Source organism: Mixophyes fleayi, chromosome 4 (genome assembly GCF_038048845.1).
Source record: "Mixophyes fleayi isolate aMixFle1 chromosome 4, aMixFle1.hap1, whole genome shotgun sequence".
Lineage (NCBI taxonomy): Eukaryota > Metazoa > Chordata > Amphibia > Anura > Limnodynastidae > Mixophyes > Mixophyes fleayi.
In genome coordinates, this window is record NC_134405.1 from 182,534,094 (window position 1) to 182,554,426 (window position 20,333).

A 20,333-nucleotide genomic window follows, 5' to 3' on the forward strand; every position below is an offset into this window, starting at 1 on the left:
GTTAGTGGAGGAGAATCATGCTGTGGAAGCAAAGATGGAGTTTGTAATGCCCGAAGGCTGAGTGGCTGAGTGATGGAGGAGAATGTGACGACTGAGAGTGTGGAGGGTTAGGAGTGGGTCTGGGAATACAGAGGGTATGCGGTTGGGTGGAGGACAAAACACCTGCCTAAATAGCTGGTAGGGATATGGGAAGGATGCTATAAGCATCCACGGGCCAGCTGTGAGCAGAGGGCTCAGTGGGGACCGTGGAAGACAATTATCCTGAAGTGGACATATTGAAGCTAGGGGGCAGGGGGGCCATATTAGCTACCTAGTAAGCGTTGTGAAACATGAAGATTCTGTTCTGAAAAGCTATGAGTATGCACAGATGTATCAATAGAGAAAAACAATGCATAGTATAATGTAATAGTGACAGGACCAAACAGACCATGTCAAGGAAAACATGTTAATAGAGGTGAGTAAATTAGAGCAGAACTGATCATAACAATTAGAGCAGGACTGATCGCAACAATTCAACATGACAATCTCCCTTGCCAATAAAATGACTCTGGCTTAGCCATACAGGAGAACACCACTAAAAGTGTTAAGTTCTCAATATAAAGGAAACTCCCCCACCCATCTCCTATTTGTCAGCATAAAATCAGAACTACATGCATGGGGGACAGCACATTATCTACTTGTGCAGGTGTATAGTAACCATAAAAATGAATGTCCTCCCTTGAATTTTGTATACATTTCAAACAATTCCAGTCTGTTTCCATGGAGATACTATTAAACAATTACAAAAGTATATATTTATCTGAATGGCTAAACCACCTAAGTTAAAATTTGAAATCTTGACCAGAACCACTGAAGAAATAAAACCATGTTACTTATAAACCAGCTTTTGCCATGGTTTTCACCTCCTACAAATTTGAACGTGGTACAAAATGAAACATCCAGTGCAATTCTAACTGCATTGGTATCCATCATGTGTTCCTTCTAACCCTGAAAATACTGTTCTCAGGTTTTTCTTGCCTTTCCTGGAATACGTGTATCAATCAATATGGTCAGATCATAGGTCTGTCCCCTTTGACCACTCTCCTTGATAAATCAGATTCTTCTCCAAGGATCTTCTCATTCTTAGCCCTGTTTATGGAAGAAGATGAGCGGGACCTAAGTTAACATATGATTTTTTTTATGGGGACCCATGGCAGTCCTTAGCCTCATGTCTTAGAGGTATAACATCTCTCGATTAAAGCTTTATGAATATTTACAGATACATTCTTTTCCACATACAATTGCAATGGACAAGCTATTCATACCACTACATTACAAATATTCATTTAACTCCTTGTTTGTCTCTCCTATGTTTACAAATCTCTACCTTTTTTAAATGCTTAGATACACTAATATTTAGTGCTCTTCATGCTACAAAATGTATGAAACAAAATATGTCGTCCCCCTATACAAACAATTAAAAATAAAGTATCGTTTATAGCGTCTGTAGAACAGATCACACACTTTCTGCATTTTCAAAGGCAATAAATGTTCTCAAATATGGGAGCCTTGGTTCCCATATAACTGGAGACAAAACTACGTCTTAGAAGCTATTTCAACACCAGAGATATCTAATAGTAACTAAATAGATGACACACCTCTCTCTCTCACCCACCCTCTCCTTTTCTTCCCAGTTCCCCTTTATCTTCCTTCCCTTCTCAAAGTTCACCCTCTACAAAATACTAAAGATGTTAACAAAGGATGTAAAAAAACTGAAGAACCACATTGTCTAAGCTTGCATTAAATAGATAATATACATACATAGATTTTACACATAAATATAGAATAGATTACATAAATTGTGTATCCATACAGTGATATGCATTAGCTATAGACTACAGGGAAAGATAAATACATAAAAGTAGGGTACACGGCACACATAAGCCTGTCACACTTGGACTGATCCTACAACTCAGCAAGTCAAGGACCAGTGTCGAATCTAGTGGAGGAGCCAAACAACCAAACCACTTCCAACATTTATCTCCATGATTCAATCAATTTAGATTTGATTTACAGTATTACAGCTTTATTTTGGGGCTCATTGCCCATTGTCTGCTGTTATGTTGCAATATGTAAATAAATGGTGGTGATGATGATATATATGACCAGCAATACATATGGTGTCATATCATACCATACAACTTTTCTTTTACCCTAATCAGGGCACTATAATGCAGTGCTCACAAGAAGGGGGTGTGTACATGCCACATAGGGCGAAGGGGAGTGCCACGCCCAGTGCTTCACCTGCAGCTGCATTGAAGGGGCCCCATCAGGGGGGCCCACCTCCCCACTGTCCTGGAATCGGGACAAATACCCTGATCCATGGGATGGCGAGACAGTCCCCTCAAATCAGGATAGAGGGGGATGTATATTATAGAAAGATTCTACATGCTATATCACACATTAACAGTTAGAGATACATTAAGCACATTCTTTATTATTGTTTATAACTCAAATCACATTACACAACACTGTACCAAGGATATGTAGTTATTCACATCAGTCTTTGCCCCATTGGAACTTACAATCTAAATTCCCTACCACACACACACACCAGTGTCCATTTCATCAGTAGCCAATTAATCTACCTGTATATTTTTCAACTCTGGGAGGAAACCGTGCTAACCATTGTGCCACTGTACTTCCCCATGCATATATGTATATGCATGGGGAAGTAATTTAAATTCTGAATCTAGTTTTGACATGGTAAAAAAAAAAAAAAAGAGAGAAAGCAAATTTAGTACAGGCTTTATATTTTTCCAAAATTAAAACAATAAGTAATTATTTTAAATATAATTAGAGTAAAACTCTACTAAACTAAACCTGTATTGTGAATTTGAAAGAAGTGAGTGCTTCTTACAAGGCTGATGGGTTTTGTCTTCATTGAAAATTATTGTGCTGTTAGTCAGTTGATTGCACCTTATTGTACATGGTAACATTGACACTTACAGGCTCTAAACATTTGCTGTTCGACATTCCGAGGATGTGAGGTAGCTGCAGTAACAGCTATGCAATGTTATCAAATGAAATTGTAAAGTACATTTTTCCTGAACATTACCTGATTTAAAAGCCAAAAAAAACACTTAAGATATGTAAATGTTTCTTAAACGTATTTCTATTAAAACAAATAAGTCATATTTCTTTATATGACCTTCAAATGTTTCCATTGCTTTATGCAAAGCCATCCTTAAATGCGTTGTAAATAAAGAAATCAACTACTTGTGCAAATCTAGCATATGGTGAATAAATACAAATATCTAAAAAAAAATAATTCTTTAGCACATTTTAGCTTAAGCTTTATTTAATACATGGCCACAAGTATGTGGACACTCCATCTAATTAGTGTGTTTTGGCCATTTCGGCCACATCCATTGAGCACAGGTGCATAAAACCAAGCATGCAATCTCCATAGTCGTACTGAAGAGCTCATTGACTTTCTATGGGGCAATTTCAAAGGATGCCATTTTTCCAACAAGTCAGTTTGCCAATTTTATGCCAGCTGCCCCATTTAACTGTAAGTGCTGTAACTGTGAATTCAAAATGTCTAGGAGCAACGACAGCTTAGCCATGAAGCGCTAGGCCACACAAGTTCATAGAACGATACCACAAAGGGCTGAAGCGTGTAGCACATGAAGATCTTTGGTCCATGTTTGCAACTCTGAATACAGAGTTTCAAACTGCTGCTGGAAGGTCCGTACACACAAGAACTGTTTTCTGGGAGCTTCTTGGAATGGATTTCCATAGCCGAGCATCCATACATAAGCCTCAAATCACAATGCAAAATGTCAAACGTTGACTAGAGTGGTGTAAAGCACACCACTATTGGACTCTGGAGCAGTGGAAACACATTTTCTGGAGTGAAAAATCACACTTCACCATCTGGCAGACTGACAGACTCTGGATTTGTCAGATGCCAGTAGAATGATTCCTAACTGAATGTATACAGCCAACTGTAAGGTTTAATAGAGGAGGAGTAATGGTCTGGGTCTATTTTTCATTGTTTGGCCATGGCTTCTTATTTCAAGTAAAGGGAAATCTAGAGAATTGTATGCTTCCAAGTTTTTGCCAACAGTTTGTGAAGACCCACATGCACAAGGCAAGGTCTATCAAAAAATGGTTTCCTGAGTGGAAGAACTTGGCTGACCTGACCTCAACCGCATCAAACACCTTTTAGATGAATTGGAACTCTGACTGCAAGCTAGGCCTTATCACCCAACATCAGTGCCTAACCTCACTAATGTTCATGTGGCTGAATGAATGGTAATCCCTGCAGCTATGTTCCAAAATCTAATGGAAGACCTTGGCAGATGAGTGGAGGCTGATATAGCGCAAAATGGAACCAATTCCATATTAAAGCCCATAGTTTTTAAACTAGATTTTCAATAAGCACATATAGATGGGATGTTCGGCTGTCCACATCATTTCGGGCAAGTAGTATGCGTGTGTGTTTATGTGTGTGTGTATATACATGTGCATATATATATATATATATATACATACATACATACACACACACACACACACACACACACACACACACACTATATATATATATACACACACTATATATATATATATATATATATATATGTCTATATATATATATATGTCTATATATATATATATATATATATATATATATATATATATATATATAATGTGTGTCTATATATATATATATATATATATAATGTGTGTCTATACATATATATATAATGTGTGTATTGTCAATTTTAGTTATTTTGATAGACATCTTTTGTTTAAGTTATTCATAGCTAAGATCCATTGCATTCTGTAGTAATGTTACCTGTAAGGCTGGCCACATATGGACCAATCCTGCTGCTTGACTTGTTGGTCCATCACAGTGTGTTGGTTCATTGCAGGAAATGCAGCCGGAAAATGACCGCTGTTGTCTTTGTGTGCACTCATCTTCTGACTGTATTTTCTGCCATTCCCAATATACTCCCGTGGATAATTATAAAGCTTGTGATTATTTTCAGCCCATATGAACTGAAATATCATGCCAGTTGCCAGGTATCGGATTGTGTTGGGTGCACACTTTAACATTGTTTATGTTTTGCATTCAATTTTGATTCATGTTAACTAGTTAATCTTGTTGGCTATGCAGACTGTAAATGTTAAAATTGCTTCTTGAGTACTTGTTGGTGCCCAAAATATCCATACAGATTTAATGAGCACCAATGTTTATCTAATGCGACTGGAACTGGTTTCTTACTAATCCTGGGTAAACATATATCAAGTTCAGTTTGGAGATTAGGAACATGACAAAGTTGGTGAAAGAAGGGCAGTTTGTAACTTTTTTACTCTCTGTAAATTGGTGTAAAAGTAATTGGTTGGTGTTGCCCATAGCAAACCTCCCCACTGTCCTGATATAGGTGGAACAGTCCGGATCTGAGGGGGCTGTCCCATCAACCTGGTAGTCTGCATTTTTGTTCTGATTACTAGGACGTTGTGAGATATGTTCCCGCAACATCATCATGGTGAGCAGGTGGCAAGAGGACCTGCCTCTGCTGCATGCAGCAATTCAAGGATGTTTTCAGGAGAGGTGGTTGGGGGTTTCCAAGCACTAGACATGCCCCCAAAAAGACATGGTATGCATCCAAATTATGTGTCCTTGCCCCCCTGGCCTGGCCACCCACCCTTTCCAGCAACCAATTTGTATGTTTTCCTACAATATTGCTAGGTTTGCAATTAGGAAATATGAACATGAAACACAATTTAAAATTCATTCACCTAAACCAGTGGTTCCAAAACTTTTGCAGTTCGCGGCACCCTCAGAGCCTCTATATTTTTTTCAAGGCACCCCTCCAAAATTATTACTGAGCAGTCCTGTTTTAGAAGTAGTTGGGTCAAAAAAATTTAATAAGTATTTAGGTCAGGACAGAAATACTTATTAAGTTGTATGCAAATATGCCCCCTCTGTGTCCAGACACACTGCCCCCTCTCACGCTGTCCACTCTGCCCTCTGTCACACTGTCCACTTTCTCTTGCCCTCTGTCACGCTGTTCCCCTCCTCTTGCCCCCTGTCACGCTACCTCTCACTCTGCCGCGGGCCAGCCAGAGAAAATACAAACAACACAAAAACTTACCAATCCGCGCGGCGCTGGGACCCAGCATCCTCCTCTCTCACGCAGCTTGTCACGCAGCTTGTCACTGAATGTCGAGCTGCATGAGAGAGGAGGATGCTGGGTCCCGGCGCCACACGAATTGGTAAGTTTTTGTTTTGTTTGTATTCTCTCTGGCTGGCCCGCGGCACCCCTGTGACAGCACCGCGGCTCCCAGGGGTGCCGCGGCGCACACTTTGGGAACCGCCGACCTAAACTGTTTTTTGGGAAGTTGTATATTTGTGGTGTATATTTTATTGGCATTTCTTTCACAGTAAATGCATCTTAGCTTTGTTTTTTTTTAGAAGCACCAGTTTTCATATATCCCCCCCCCCCCCCTCATTATCTGTAGCAGGTTGTTTATGTGATATACATGTGGACCTTATACAAACAGGAAATAGATAACATAGACAACAAATGTCCAAGCTGAGCAGCAAGAAAAGTCTATGAACTTTGCCTATTTTTTGTTAAATGTTACCCTTAGTTTTATTGTAAGAATGTGTATCTTATTTTATATGATGTAAATTAAAAAATGTTATGCTTTCTAGAAACCTGGACTGGACCTTGCTGATACCTACATCACATTTGTTCGACAAAATCAGGATGTACTACGAGAAAAAGTCAATGAGGAAATGTACATAGAAAAGTTGTTTGATGTAAGTAAATTTTGGCAGTAAAGCATCATACAGTATAGCATAAATGTTTACGTTTCCTTGACCTAGAGCTTTCATCTGTTACTAGGTTGAATCGAAAATGCAAATACATCTTGTAAAGTGTTAACGTGCTACTTGTAAAAGCTCTCATGGTAGAAATTGTAGATTTCTCTATTACCTAGCAAGATCTCACATGAAATCATTTGGAATTATTTATTTCTTCTGGGTTCCTAACCTTTTTTTTGCTTTGCTGGATAGTTGTATATTTGTGGTTACATTTTATTGTTACTTCTTTCATATAAAATGCATCTTATCTTTGTGGTCTTCTAGAGGCAGTATAAAATTTATCATTTAACAAAACTAAAAATACATGATTTGTTGCTTCTAGTTGACCATTGAAAAAGGTCCCAGCAAAACTCCCAGTGTTTTGTAAATTTCAAACCAAAATTAACCAAATCTCTGCCACGTTATTTTTCAAATTTCTACCTAATTTGTAAATTGAATTAATGGTTTATTATTGCCTGTGTTCTGTAAAATATATACACTGTGACAAATGAAGTTCCTGCTCTAGTGTTTTTTGGTAGTGCATGGAACGCTGAGCTATATGTGACTTCATCAATTCTCAGCTTTGAAATCATAACATTACCACGCACCATTTTAAAATATGTGATTTCTAATAGTTTATGTAAATATTAATGTCACTTATGTGCTACTAGCACTTATTTGCCAGTACTAGGAAATGTCAAAAGCTTTAATAGGGTATCACATAGACAGTAGAGATGAGCGCACTCGGATTTTGTGAATCCGAGCCCACCCGAACCTTTCCGATCCGAGTCGGATCCGAGACATCCGGGTATTGGCGCCAAATGCAAACTTGAAACCGAGGCTCTGAGTCATAATCCCGCTGTCGGATCTCGCGATACTCGGATCCTATAAATTCCCAGCTAGTCGCCGCCATCTTCACTCGGGCATTGATCAGGGTAGAGGGAGGGTGTGTTAGGTGGTCCTCTGTCCTGGTAGATCTCGTGCTGTGCTGTTTAGTTCTGTGCTGTGCTGTTTAGTTCTGTGCTGTGCTGTGCTGTGCTGTGTTCTGCAGTATCAGTCCAGTGGTGCTGTGTGCTGTGCTCTGTCAATTTTGAGTTCAGTGGTGCTGCTGGGTCCTGTGCTGTGTCCTGTGCTCTGTGCTTCTAAGGGCATAGTTATTTCCCCATTATTCCAAAGTGTTTTAAAAAATAAAAAAAAGTAAAATAAAATAAAACAAAATTTGCAAAACCAATCCTGCAGTATAAGCCCATTGGTACTGCTATCACCAAGTTCACTGATTCAGCAGTATAAGTCCAGTGGTACTGCTATCACAAAGTTCACTGATTCAGCAGTATAAGTCCAGTGCTACTCTCCTGTGCCGCATATAATTTTTAAAGGCTTTGCCGAGTGTGTGTGGCTTAGGGGTACGCTCTCTTGTGCTACATATAATGGAGACCAAAAATTTGGAGGATAAAGTAGGGAAAGATCAAGACCCACTTCCTCCTAATGCTGAAGCTGCTGCCACTAGTCATGACATAGACGATGAAATGCCATCAACGTCGTCTGGCAAGCCTGATGCCAAATCTCCTAGTACAGGGCATGTAAAATCCAAAAAGCCCAAGTTCTCAAAAAATAGCAAAAAGAGAAACTTAAAATCATCTGAGGAGAAACGTAAAGTTGGCAATATGCCATTTACGACACGTAGTGGCAAGGAACGGCTTAGGCCCTGGCCCGTGTTCATGACTAGTGGTCAAGCTTCACCCAAGGATCTAAGCCCTCCTCCTCCCCCCCTACAAAAAATTTAAGAGAGTTACGCTGTCAGCAACAACAACAAAACAGCAAAGAACTCTGCCTTCTAAACAGATGACATCACAAATCCCCAAGGTGAGTCCAAGGGTGTTGTTGGTTGTGAACCCTGACTTTCCCATCACTGTACGGGAAGAGGTGACTCCATCCAGCATTTGCAGCACGCCCTCTGCATATGCTGGAAGGATCACCCACAGTCCAGTTACAGATTTGGCTAATGAAGGTGTGAATGTTGTACACCGGGAGGAGGATATTGATGTAGCTGGCGCTGAGGAGGATGTTGATGATTATGATGCAGACAGATACCAAATTGCCTTTCTCAATTTCTATTTATATTCTAGATTATATAACGGCTGAATAGTTTTCTGTTTTACTCCTAGTGGAGAGTGGATCTGATGCAGACAGATACCAAACTGCCTTTGTTTATTTCTTTGTATATTTGAATTTCTAGTTCTACAGTCTATGCAGGCTGCTTTATTTATATTCAACTACAAGTGTAGGGTGGGGGGGGGGCATAGATAGCCACCAAAGTAACGTGGTCCATTTAATTTCACTTTCTAGCTCCACAGTCTGTGCAGCCTGCTTTTTTTTATCTTCAAAGTATTTATATTTACAAGCCTTGCAATCTAAATTAACTAAAGGTAGTGACGTGGTAGAACTCCAAAAGGCAGTTTGGAAGCCCCTGTACAAACTGGCTCTATTTTTTAACTGAGTTGTCCCCCCTCCAGTGTGTACTCGGAAAGAGTTTTTAGTGCAGCGGGGAACCTGGTCAGTGAGCGGCGAAGGAGGTTGCTTCCTCACAACGTTGAAAAAATGATGTTTATAAAAATGAATAATCAATTCCTCAATGAAGTACAGCACTGCCCTCCAGACAGTACAGAGGGACCTGTGGTTGTGGAGTCCAGCGGGGACGAATTGATAATGTGTGAGGAGGAGGAAGTACACAGTGTAGGGGGAGAGGAATCAGAGGTTGGTTAAGGATGAGGACGACATCTTTCCTCAGTAGAGCCTGTTTAGTTTGTACAGGGAGAGATGAATTGTTTTATTGGTGTGGGGGCCCAAACAAACCAATCACTTCAGCCACAGTTGTTTGGTAGGCCCTGTCTCTGAAATGATTGATTTGTTAAAGTGTGCATGTTCTATTTCAACAACATAAGGGTGGGTGGGAGGGCCCAAGGACAATTCCATCTTGCAACTATTTTTTTGGCATTATGTGACCATTCAACAGTCGTTTGCCATGTTCAAAAAGTAAAAGAAAATGCCAACAAATTCAATAAATTAAATCAAAAGTTAAATGCCCTGTCATAATTTAAAACAAGAGGTTTTGACGTGCTAGAATTAGTGTAGTGTTAAGATGTTATAAACACTACACTTGGAACTTGGAGGAGGTATTGTGGCTCCGGTATCAAATTGGGTACCGGGGCCACCCCACTACGCAGTCCAGATACTTGTTTGGTGGAATTCTGACCAGTTGAGGGTTTTATTATTATATTGTGGGGACCACTCTATACCACACTACCACTCTATACCACTATATTTAATACTTTAATTCTATTTAATACTTTAATTTTATTACTAATTCCCATAAAGAGGAACAAATTAAACAAATTTTACCAAAAGTATAATATGACTTACAAACACTATACTTGAAAGATGGTGCCTTTAAATGAAAAAGTCAGTCTTCATTGCACGACTATGGGCAACAGGGACAGTTTTTTGGTTTACAAAGTCAACCAATAACACTTCGACCCTGTCTGTCTTTAACATACTTGATGGGATCTCAATGATGAATGGTCTGTACCATGGTTGGAGGAGGTATTGTGGCCCCGGTACCAAATTGGGTACCGGGACCACTCCACTATGCAGTCCAGATAGAGGTGTATCAGATATTAAACAACGTTGACTGTTGCTGCAAAATTTTTAAATAATATTGTGGGGAACACTACACTACGCAGTCCATAAACTTTTTGGGTGGAATTCAGACCCGTGTAGGGTTTTTTAATAATATTGTGGCCCCGGTAAAAAATTGTGTACCGGGGCCACCCCACTACGCAGTCCAGAACCTTTTTTTTGGGAATTCAGACCCGTGGAGGGTTTTTTAATTATATTGTGGTGACCACTCCTCTACACAGTCCAGATACATTTATTGGTGCGAATCATACAAGTTCAGGGTTTTTAATTTATATTGTGGTGACCCACTCCTCTACGCAGTCCAGTTACATTATTGGTGCGAATCATACAAGTTCAGGGTTTTTAATTTATATTGTGGTGACCCACTCCTCTACGCAGTCCAGGTACATTATTCAGTGCGAATCATACCAGTTGATGGTTTTCTTATTATATATATTGTGGTGACCCACTCCTCTACGCAGTCCAGGTACAGTATTGGTGCGAATCATACAAGTTCAGGGTTTTTAATTTATATTGTGGTGACCCACTCCTCTATGCAGTCCAGGTACATTTTTTGGTGCGATTAAGACCAGTTGATGGTTTTCTTATTATATTGTGGGGACCACTCCACTACACAGTCCAGAAAGATACCTCGTTGCAACGTTTTGGACTAATAACTATATTGTGAGGTGTTCAGAATACACGGTAAATTAGTGGAAATGCTTGTTATTGAATGTTATTGAGGTTAATAATAGCGTAGGAGTGAAAATAAGCCCAAAAACTTGATTTTTGAACTTTTTATGCTTTTTTTAAAAAAAAAACCGAATCCAAAACCTTAAATCCGAACCAAAACCTTTTGGCAGGTGTTTTGCTAAACAAATCCGAACCCAAAACATTGCGGAAATCCGAATCTAAAACACGAGACACCAAAAGTCGCCGGTGCACATCCCTAATAGACAGTCTTACAAAGAGATGTTTTGTCCAGTACAATATATGGTGTTAGATTGAGGACTAAACAGAATTGTAGACAGTTATGCCCACCCTGTGTGTGATCGTTCGATTTATAATATATATCATATGATGGGAGGTTCAAATCGCGTCATCAAGGCCCCACCCTTTTTAGACGAGGAGTGGAAGGACCCTGGGTGGATAGTCTAAATTCCCAGGAGCAGAGGAGGATTCCCTGAAGTTCTGGAGGCACCCGGAAGAGTAGGCTAGACTTATATCTAATATAGGTGCATATATAATCGATACATGTGTATATACTGGTATAAGTATGTTTGGCATTGCTGTATATAGTATTCTGGTAAGTGACAGACATAATGTGTTTCAAACTGAAGGGAATAATGTGCTGGGTATGGTGTGATGAGTATAGTATGCTTTGTACCACTAAGAAGTAATATACTTGGCACTACCAAATATAAGGTAGTGGATATAATATAATAGACAATGAGCAAAGACATTGATTATTTGTTTACTGATATTTGGGGGCTGGATCCTCAAGTTAATTGTGGGATCTTATTATACACAAAGATAGATTTAATTCTACGGACTTTCTTAATATTTTAATGATAGCATGATGATTTCCATGTATTAATACAACGATTATTTGTTTTACATTTCCTATATGTAGATTAAGTTCATGGTATCATCCATTTTGAGCTCAATTGTGGAAGTTGTTATATATATATATATATATATATATATATATATATATATATATATATGCGGATAGATAAACAAGTATGGCGCTCCAATGTGTAGTATTGATAGTAATATGGGAAGATGTAATAAAATGCGTACCATATACATGTTCCGTGTGGTAGAATCGGAGTTCCTCTTCTGAGGTAATATCTCCCCCTCTCCAACAATAGCGATAATGTGGGTCAAAAAATAGAAAAACTCATATAGTGTAATAGAGTTTATGTAATATATCACCACATGTGATAAACCTCCCCCAGGATCAATTGTTAGCCCGGCACCAAATGGGTTAATCTTAAGAGTACACCTCCAAACACAAACAGCTTATACTGCGTACCAGATGATGTAGAGTGAACTCTCAGATGGCAATTCCTCAGTCAAAGGTCATCCAGGGCGGAAATGGATGAAAATAGACAAAGGATGCAATGTAAAAGTATGAAAATGACAATTTATTAAAAAGAGTAGTAGTAACTCACATATAGTAGTAATAACGATGCCAATAGCGACCACAGCTCAACGCGTTTCGTCCCAACACAGTGGGACTTCCTCAGGAGCAAATATATATTGCATGTAGTTTATCCACGCATCTATTGTTGTTGTGCTTAAGATTAATGTTTAAAGTTTAGCTCTTGAGCGCTGTTGTATTTATATTTTTTGCTGTGGATAAGAATGTGCTGGGTACTATGGAGTAATGTAAGGGGCATAGTAATTAATTTCAAGTGAACGTATTCCTACTAATTTTCATTGGCACCACAATAAAATGTGTGCCAATATTTTCTATTATTTTTTGTATTAATCTTTAGATTAGATTATAAAGTGTTAGAATTCTGATCTATGGTTCCAGGCTTTTTGTAAATGATGAAATACACAGGATAACGAATACATCATGACTTGTATGTAACACATCCAAACAGAGGAATAAAAATAAAGCCTAAAACAGGAACACGGAGAAGAGATCACAGGTAACACATCAAGCATTTTCCCAAAAACATGTAACTCTGGATCATCTCTGTTGTATTTCTAATATTTTATATATTGCTTTATTTGAGACATGGTCTCCCATTTGCCCTTAGAAATGGGTGAATTCAACTCAACTAGGTGTCAAAAGTGTAACACATGGATGTTATTCTATGTCTTATGCACAAAATGGAAGTTGTTAAATCCATTTAGAAGTGTGCCATGAAGTAGAGGTGGCTTATTATATATTTGAATATGTATAACTAAGACTTCTGCCTTTTATTTACAAATAGAAGGCAGTTTGATTTAGTCTTTTTTTAATAACTGACAGCAGTGCACTGGGGATTTTTGTGTGTGTTTCCATGTTAACTCTTCCAATATGACCAAATATTGTTGTAAATTAGCTAGTGGTGACTGGAAAAGCTTGGTCTATCTCATTCGACAGATGTTCAAAGTGATTGAGATTTGGCAAAAGTGAAGGCCACTACATTACAGTGAATTCACTTTCATGGTCCTGGAATCATTCCAGAACGTCACTAGGCTTTTGGCAGGGAATATTATCTTACTTAAAGCGATGTTCACAGATGGGCTACACTGTGTTATGAAGGGATTTATCTAATGTTCAGATGACATGTGGTATTTAAATGTTCCTCTAGTTATATCTGTGAACTCAACGGGTGCAACAAAAACACACTTCACACCATTACATTGCCTCCATCAGCATTGGCAAAACCTTGAACAATAAATCCTTGAACTTATGTTGTTTTTGCCATAACCCGGTACTCACATCAGCGTGAAAGAGCATGGCATAAAATCACATACACTGGGTCACTGAATGTTCTAATAGTTTGCTGCGGATTTAACAGAGTACTGGATCAGCATAATATAATAGTGTGCTGGAGGACAGGGACGGGCATAATAATAAGCTACAGGGCACAAGTCTGGTACGTTATGTATGCTGCGAGCACAAGACTGTTATATACTGGTGATGCACAGGGCTGTGCAGTGGGGGGCACATGACTGATATATCACGTGTGCTTATGGCTGCGACATATCTTGTGCGATGGAATGGTGCTAGGTTGGTATATCATGTGTACTGGGAGCATATAATTAATATATCATGTACTGAGAGGCACAATACTGATATATCATGTGCTGGGGGTGAAGTCTGTGTTATTTTATGCTGGTCATTTTGGCTGCTTAATTTATAATAGTCTGCTGTCCTTTATCAACATTATCTACTATTTTAGCATGCTTTGGAATTATTATATTTGCATATCCACACCTGTTCATGTGCATTGCCTTCCCTTAATGTTTTGTACACAGTTTGCATAGTTTACGTTGTAAAATTACTGGCTCCTAACTTTTGGCACTCTCTGTTTTAAGTTTGGAATAATTTGTCAACACCTGTGTTAAATATATTTTTCAAAATAGCTATGACCACTGCAGAACATATAAAGGAGATCTCCACTAAAAACTAATAATACAATGTGTTGCTTGTTGAAAAAAACAGTGCTTATCCACATCAATCCTCATAGTCCATTGAACCACTGACACACCTTTACACTCCCTGGTGCCAGCTTCCTCTTTGCAGTTTGCAGGATGGAAACAAGGTCAGCAAACTGTGCTTTCAGCTATTAGCTTAGCATCAGTGCAAATCTCTGTCATTTAACCATTCAAAATGTATAAGTTACAGCATGGTTGTGCAATTTTAATGACATAGAAACTTGTGACTGATGCTGCCCTGTCTGATTTGTACCTTATTTCTGCCAATTGTTATGATTTTGGTTCCTCCAAATATGTCCTATTCAGTTAATAAATAAATATTGTGTAGTATTTATTTATTTTATTTATATAGCCACAGCATACTCTGCAGTGCTTTGGAAATTGGGAAAAATACTCATAAAACGAGGCTAGTTATCAACAGACAGACAAAGCGGTAAGAAGGTGGTGCTCACAAGGTAGGGAAATAGGAGTTTAATGCATGAGGGTGCTACATATTACATATTGCATATTGGGGCCTCCAGATGGCAATGGAAAACGTGTTTAGTGGAATCCAATCACACAAAAATGTTAGTCTGGGGGTCCGAGGGTTCTTTGATCATAAATGAGAGTACATGTAAGTTTTATGTGAACTGTTTAGAGGGGTTGAAATCTGTTAGTAGCCTGGGGAGATTAGGAGGTTTGTTCCGGAATTTGATAAATCTACCTAAAAAGAGTTTTCAGTGAACATTTGGAAGGAAAGTCTTGTTGTGTGATGGAAGGAATTCTGTAGAGTGTAACCAGGAATGGGAAATTATGCTGGGGTGGTTTGGGTGCCTTTAATTCAATGTGTGGCTGATTCAGGGAAGAACAAGAGTATCCTCTAGTCTATACCTTTCTTGCACCTGAATTAGAAGAAGCTGCATTGTAAGATAAACACATCCAAATCTTCATAATGAACATGCCTCCGTATATAATGATATAAATTATTTCTTTATACTTCCAGTCTCTTGATACTGTGATAGTATGTATGCTTTTTTCCTTGGAGAATTTCATTTAGAGCTGGAAAATAAGGACAGAAAAGCTGCCTTTGCTGCAATTACCTTTATAATTTAATATCAAAAGACAACATTAAATGGGGGCTTACAATCATGTAGAAACACAATTGCAGGACACATAACTTAAAACTGTCCCAATTTAGGCAGAACAGTTTTTAGTGGACCGTCCTACAATTCAGGACTTTTTGTCCCAATTTGGTGACAATTCAGAGATATGGCCAATGATTGATGCCGCTTCAATGCTGCATTTACCAGTGTAGGAGCATGCCTCAAATGTAACTTGGCCATGTCCATTACTCATCTACACGCCGCCTCTTTGCAGAAACACGCGCACTCTCTTCCAAATCCTCCAACATAAATCTTAGGAGGCATGAGAACGTCAAATAAGTTCACTCGTATTGGAGAGGGTGTGACAAAATGTAGTATATCTAATAGAGATGGGCGAGTCCGGTTCCCCGAGAACCGAACCCACTCGAACTTTGGGTATCCGAGTACCGAGCTGAGGAGCTCGGTACTCTCCCACCCGTTCCGAATCCAAATCGAGGCCAAACGTCATCGTGACGTCGTCGGATCTCGGGGCTCGGTTCTCGCGATACTTCAACATTATAAATACCAGGCTCCATAGCAATCCATCGCCATTTGACAGAGGGAGAGAGCAGGGTGTAGTCACAGGCTGATTAGAGAAGGGACAGAGAATACAATATTCTTCTTGCAATTGCTCTAACAAAAATCGCTAGAGAGGAGGATAGAGGTTTATTATTTTTTGTTAATATTTGGCACTCCCCAGTGCTTTTGGGGTGTCCCCCATAATTGTGCATAAATATTTCTGGCTGTCAAAAGTCATATCTGTCAGCAGTATCTACCAAATAATTTTTAGCACTCCTCGGTGCTTTTGGGGTGTCCCCCATAATTGTGCATAAATATTTCTGGCTGTCAAAAGTCATATCTGTCAGCAGTATCTACCAAATAATTTTTAGCACTCCTCAATGCTTTTGGGGTGTCCCCCATAATTGTGCATAAATATTTCTGGCTGTCAAAAGTCATATCTGTCAGCAGTATCTACCAACTAATTTTTAGCACTCCTCAGTGCTTTTGGGGTGTCCCCCATAATTGTGCATAAATATTTCTGGCTGTCAAAAGTCATATCTGTCAGCAGTATCTACCAAATAATTTTTAGCACTCCCCAGTGCTTTGCGCTCAGAATGGATTCAAAGCAGTCCACATATGATCAGAATGAGCAACCAGGTTCTGTCACCAGTCCTGATGTTAGTGTTCCCAATACGTCATCTGGCCAAGGCGATGTCAAACAACAGAGTGTTTCCAAATTAGTGCAAAAAACAAAACCCCCAAAAAAATTTACTGTAAAAATTTACTGTATTGAAGCGAAAAAGAAGTGTAACTGAGCAAAAGTTAAGTGATGATAAAAAAAAAATTGCAAGCATGCCATTCTACACACGCAGTGGCAAAGAGAGAATGAGGCCTTCACCTTTGGCTATTAGTGGCAGATCCCAAAAAGTTACCCAGCCTACAATTGGTGCACAACTACTGTTACGCGTCAAAGCCGAGCTGCAAGATAACAGTAAGGCATTAGAGGAGAATATTTGCTCTGATTCACAAATGACAACAATCCCTGTGGAGAGTCCATCCAACAGTGGGATGTCTAATCGTGAGCATTCTGCTGATGTGTGCCTTAATAGCCCGAGTGTAGCCGGTGATACCCAAATTGAGGATGCCACTTTGGAATTAGAAGAGGATGAGGGGGAGATTTATGTAGGCGACGAGGGCGCTAATGAGGATGTTGATGAGGATGAGGTTGTTTGTGTAAGTCCTGCACCAGTGGCAGCAGTTCTGGCACGTGACAAGAAAAAGGCCATTGTCATGCCTGGGCATAAAACAAAAAAATCCACTTCTTATGTGTGGAATTATTTCTACCCAAATCCAGACAACAATTGTATAGCCATTTGTAGTGTATGTCAAGCCACAGTCAGTCGAGGGAGAGACCTTAACCATCTTGGAACCTCGTCTATGTTTCGCCATTTAACGAGAGTTCATGGCAAAGTGTTGGGAAAAGCTGAAAGTTCTTCCCAAAAAAATACAAGCACTCCATCATCAGCTAAGACCCTCCGCTCACCGACATCCCGACGGCTACAAAATACACCCACCACACCATCCTCATCAATATCCTCAGTAGCGCTCGGAGTTAGCCCGGCATCCCACTTAAGGCTGGATGACTCCTGCACTATTATTGATTCCTCTGAAGAAAGCGTTAGTCCCACTGCTGCTGCTGGGGGTGAATCGTCATCCCAGAGGCAGGTCAAGAAATTTATCCTTAAGGGTAGGGTGTCATAGACAGAGTGACCCCAAACTGACTTTGTCCATTTCTCATAATATTGTACAGTCTATAACGGCTGAATTTTTTGGTATTTTAATACAAGTGGAGGGGAGCCTATAGAGGCAGAAACCAAACTGGCTTTGTCCATTTCAAATAATATTGTGCAGTCTATAACGGCTGAATTTTTTTTTTTTTTTTTAAACAAGTGGAGCCTATAGAGACAGAAAGCAAACTGCCTTTTTCCATTTCTTTACATATTTAACTATAAGTGTAGGGTGTAATATACATCCAAAGACGATGGCTGCATTGCCAATATGCATAGATGGAGAGGAAGACAATCTGTTTTGTGTGTAGAATAAATGAAGGCCTACCAACGAAGAATTAAACTGTTTTTTTGGATGATTTATTACCTCAACAATTAGATTACTTATCTCTAAAACAGTTGGAGCACTAAATTGGGTTATTTTAGGCCCAAAAACATTGATTTTCCAACAAAATAGCAAAGCAAAACAAAACCAAACAAAACCAAAACACGCAATGGCGGTTTAACAAAACCAAAACACGACGGTAATCCAGATCCAAAACCAAAACACGGGGGTCAGTGACCATCTCTAATATCTAATGACTGATTGTTATTTTCTGTTGGATTTATGTATAGCACTGTGAATATTTTATGTAACCTTTCAAAGTGTATTTTGTTAACTGACCTAAGTCTGACCTAGGCAAGTGTCAATGGTCTTGTGAAAGTAGCCAGGCCCAAAGACAGATAAAATCTATGAGTAGTTTGTGTATGCAGAGGAGTTAGACTTAGCCAGGCCGAATGAGCAGAGGCGAGAACTCAGGTCTTGTGAAATGCCAGGTCTCAGGACATACATAATTTACTTCGAAAACCCTGTGTCATTTTGGGCATCCATTTAACTTAGGTGAAAATAAAACTCCTAAGGTGGGGGGGTGGTGAAGAGCCAACAAGAAATGGTTTAAAAATCCTGTGTATCAGGAGTACAGTGTTCATTTCTTTCAGGGGGTCTATGAAGACTGAAGTGTTTCATTCTTCTCAAAGTGTACTCCTCACATTCCAATTGTAAGTAGGGACGCTGGTTTTTATTTTCTATTTTATTTTCTGAAACTCATTTGTGCAATTTATTGTATGAGTGTTTATTACCTTCTTGGAAATTAAAGCCTTGGAAATATTTTTCAGAGTAAACATATTGTTATCTAGCGTATTCTCCATGATTCTTTGTGAGTTTGCGAAGCCCAGGGAGGCTTATGCTACATGTGTATGTGATTTAAGTGTCAAACATTAATAAGTGATTCTGGTGAACAAAAGGACACCATAACAAATCCTTTGTGGTGGCAGAAAAAAAGTGTATTCATTGCTAAGTGACTAAAGTGACGCCAGTCGCGGCCAGTTGTTCAGATTGCTGTATCTGGGGCAGGCTGGGGTGTTCGTGACAGAGGGGGTTGCAGGTAATTGCTTTATTTTGAGCACCCCAAAGCATTTTGAAAGTTGGCTCCTATGGTTGCATGGGGTATATAAACTCGGCAAAGAAATATTGTTTTGGTGTCAGAAGACTTGCAAGAGAAACTAGAACTTAATGACATGCCATATTATCAACCATTGTCAAGTTTAAATTTAAACTGGATTTTGTTTATATACCCCAAAAAAAGCTGTCCATGACCAGAGAATCTGAGTAAATTGCTAGCAATTGCTCTGTAAGATTTAAATAAGTATTGCACAGGGCTCCTGACGCATGGACGTGATGTCTAATATACATATATGATAAGGCATTTTTAGTAAATATTGTTGTTTACACGCACAAAAGGAACATTGTTGACCAATTAAAAACATGATCATTTCCTGTAGCTTTACTACACTACATTTACAATAATAGTAAATCTATAAAACAAACCTAAAATACCTTCTTCTTTTAGCAATCCATTTCCCAACCAAATTTAATTTGTTTTAATATGTTGATTTGTAATGTGTGAAAATAATTATTTTTTGAAAGCACTGATGCCCTGTGGGGTATAAAAATAACTTATCCATCCAGCTGGCACTTTTACAGGATAGTAAAACCATATTAATAAATTGTACTTGGATTTACAACATGTCCAAATCAATCAGCAAATGTTTCCTGCCTTAATAATGTGTTAACATATAATAGAAATGGTGCAAAACATAGATTTGCAGGATATAGTGTTCTCGGGCTGGGAGTTTATCTTGTAGGAAATGGCCCAAGATTGAAAAATAGTATTTTTTTCTTAT

The 20,333-nt window shown here is 39.0% G+C and overlaps 1 protein-coding gene across 5 annotated transcripts in view; it reads left to right on the plus strand.

Moving 5' to 3' along the window:
* CADPS2 (calcium dependent secretion activator 2) overlaps window positions 1-20,333 on the plus strand; it is a 367,836-nt gene that overhangs the window by 314,881 nt on the left and 32,622 nt on the right. For all 5 annotated transcript variants that reach the window (XM_075208940.1, XM_075208941.1, XM_075208942.1 and 2 more), the window contains one exon: window positions 6,713-6,820. In XM_075208940.1, the coding sequence (XP_075065041.1) occupies window positions 6,713-6,820 (108 nt within the window). The remainder of the gene's footprint in view (window positions 1-6,712; window positions 6,821-20,333) is intronic.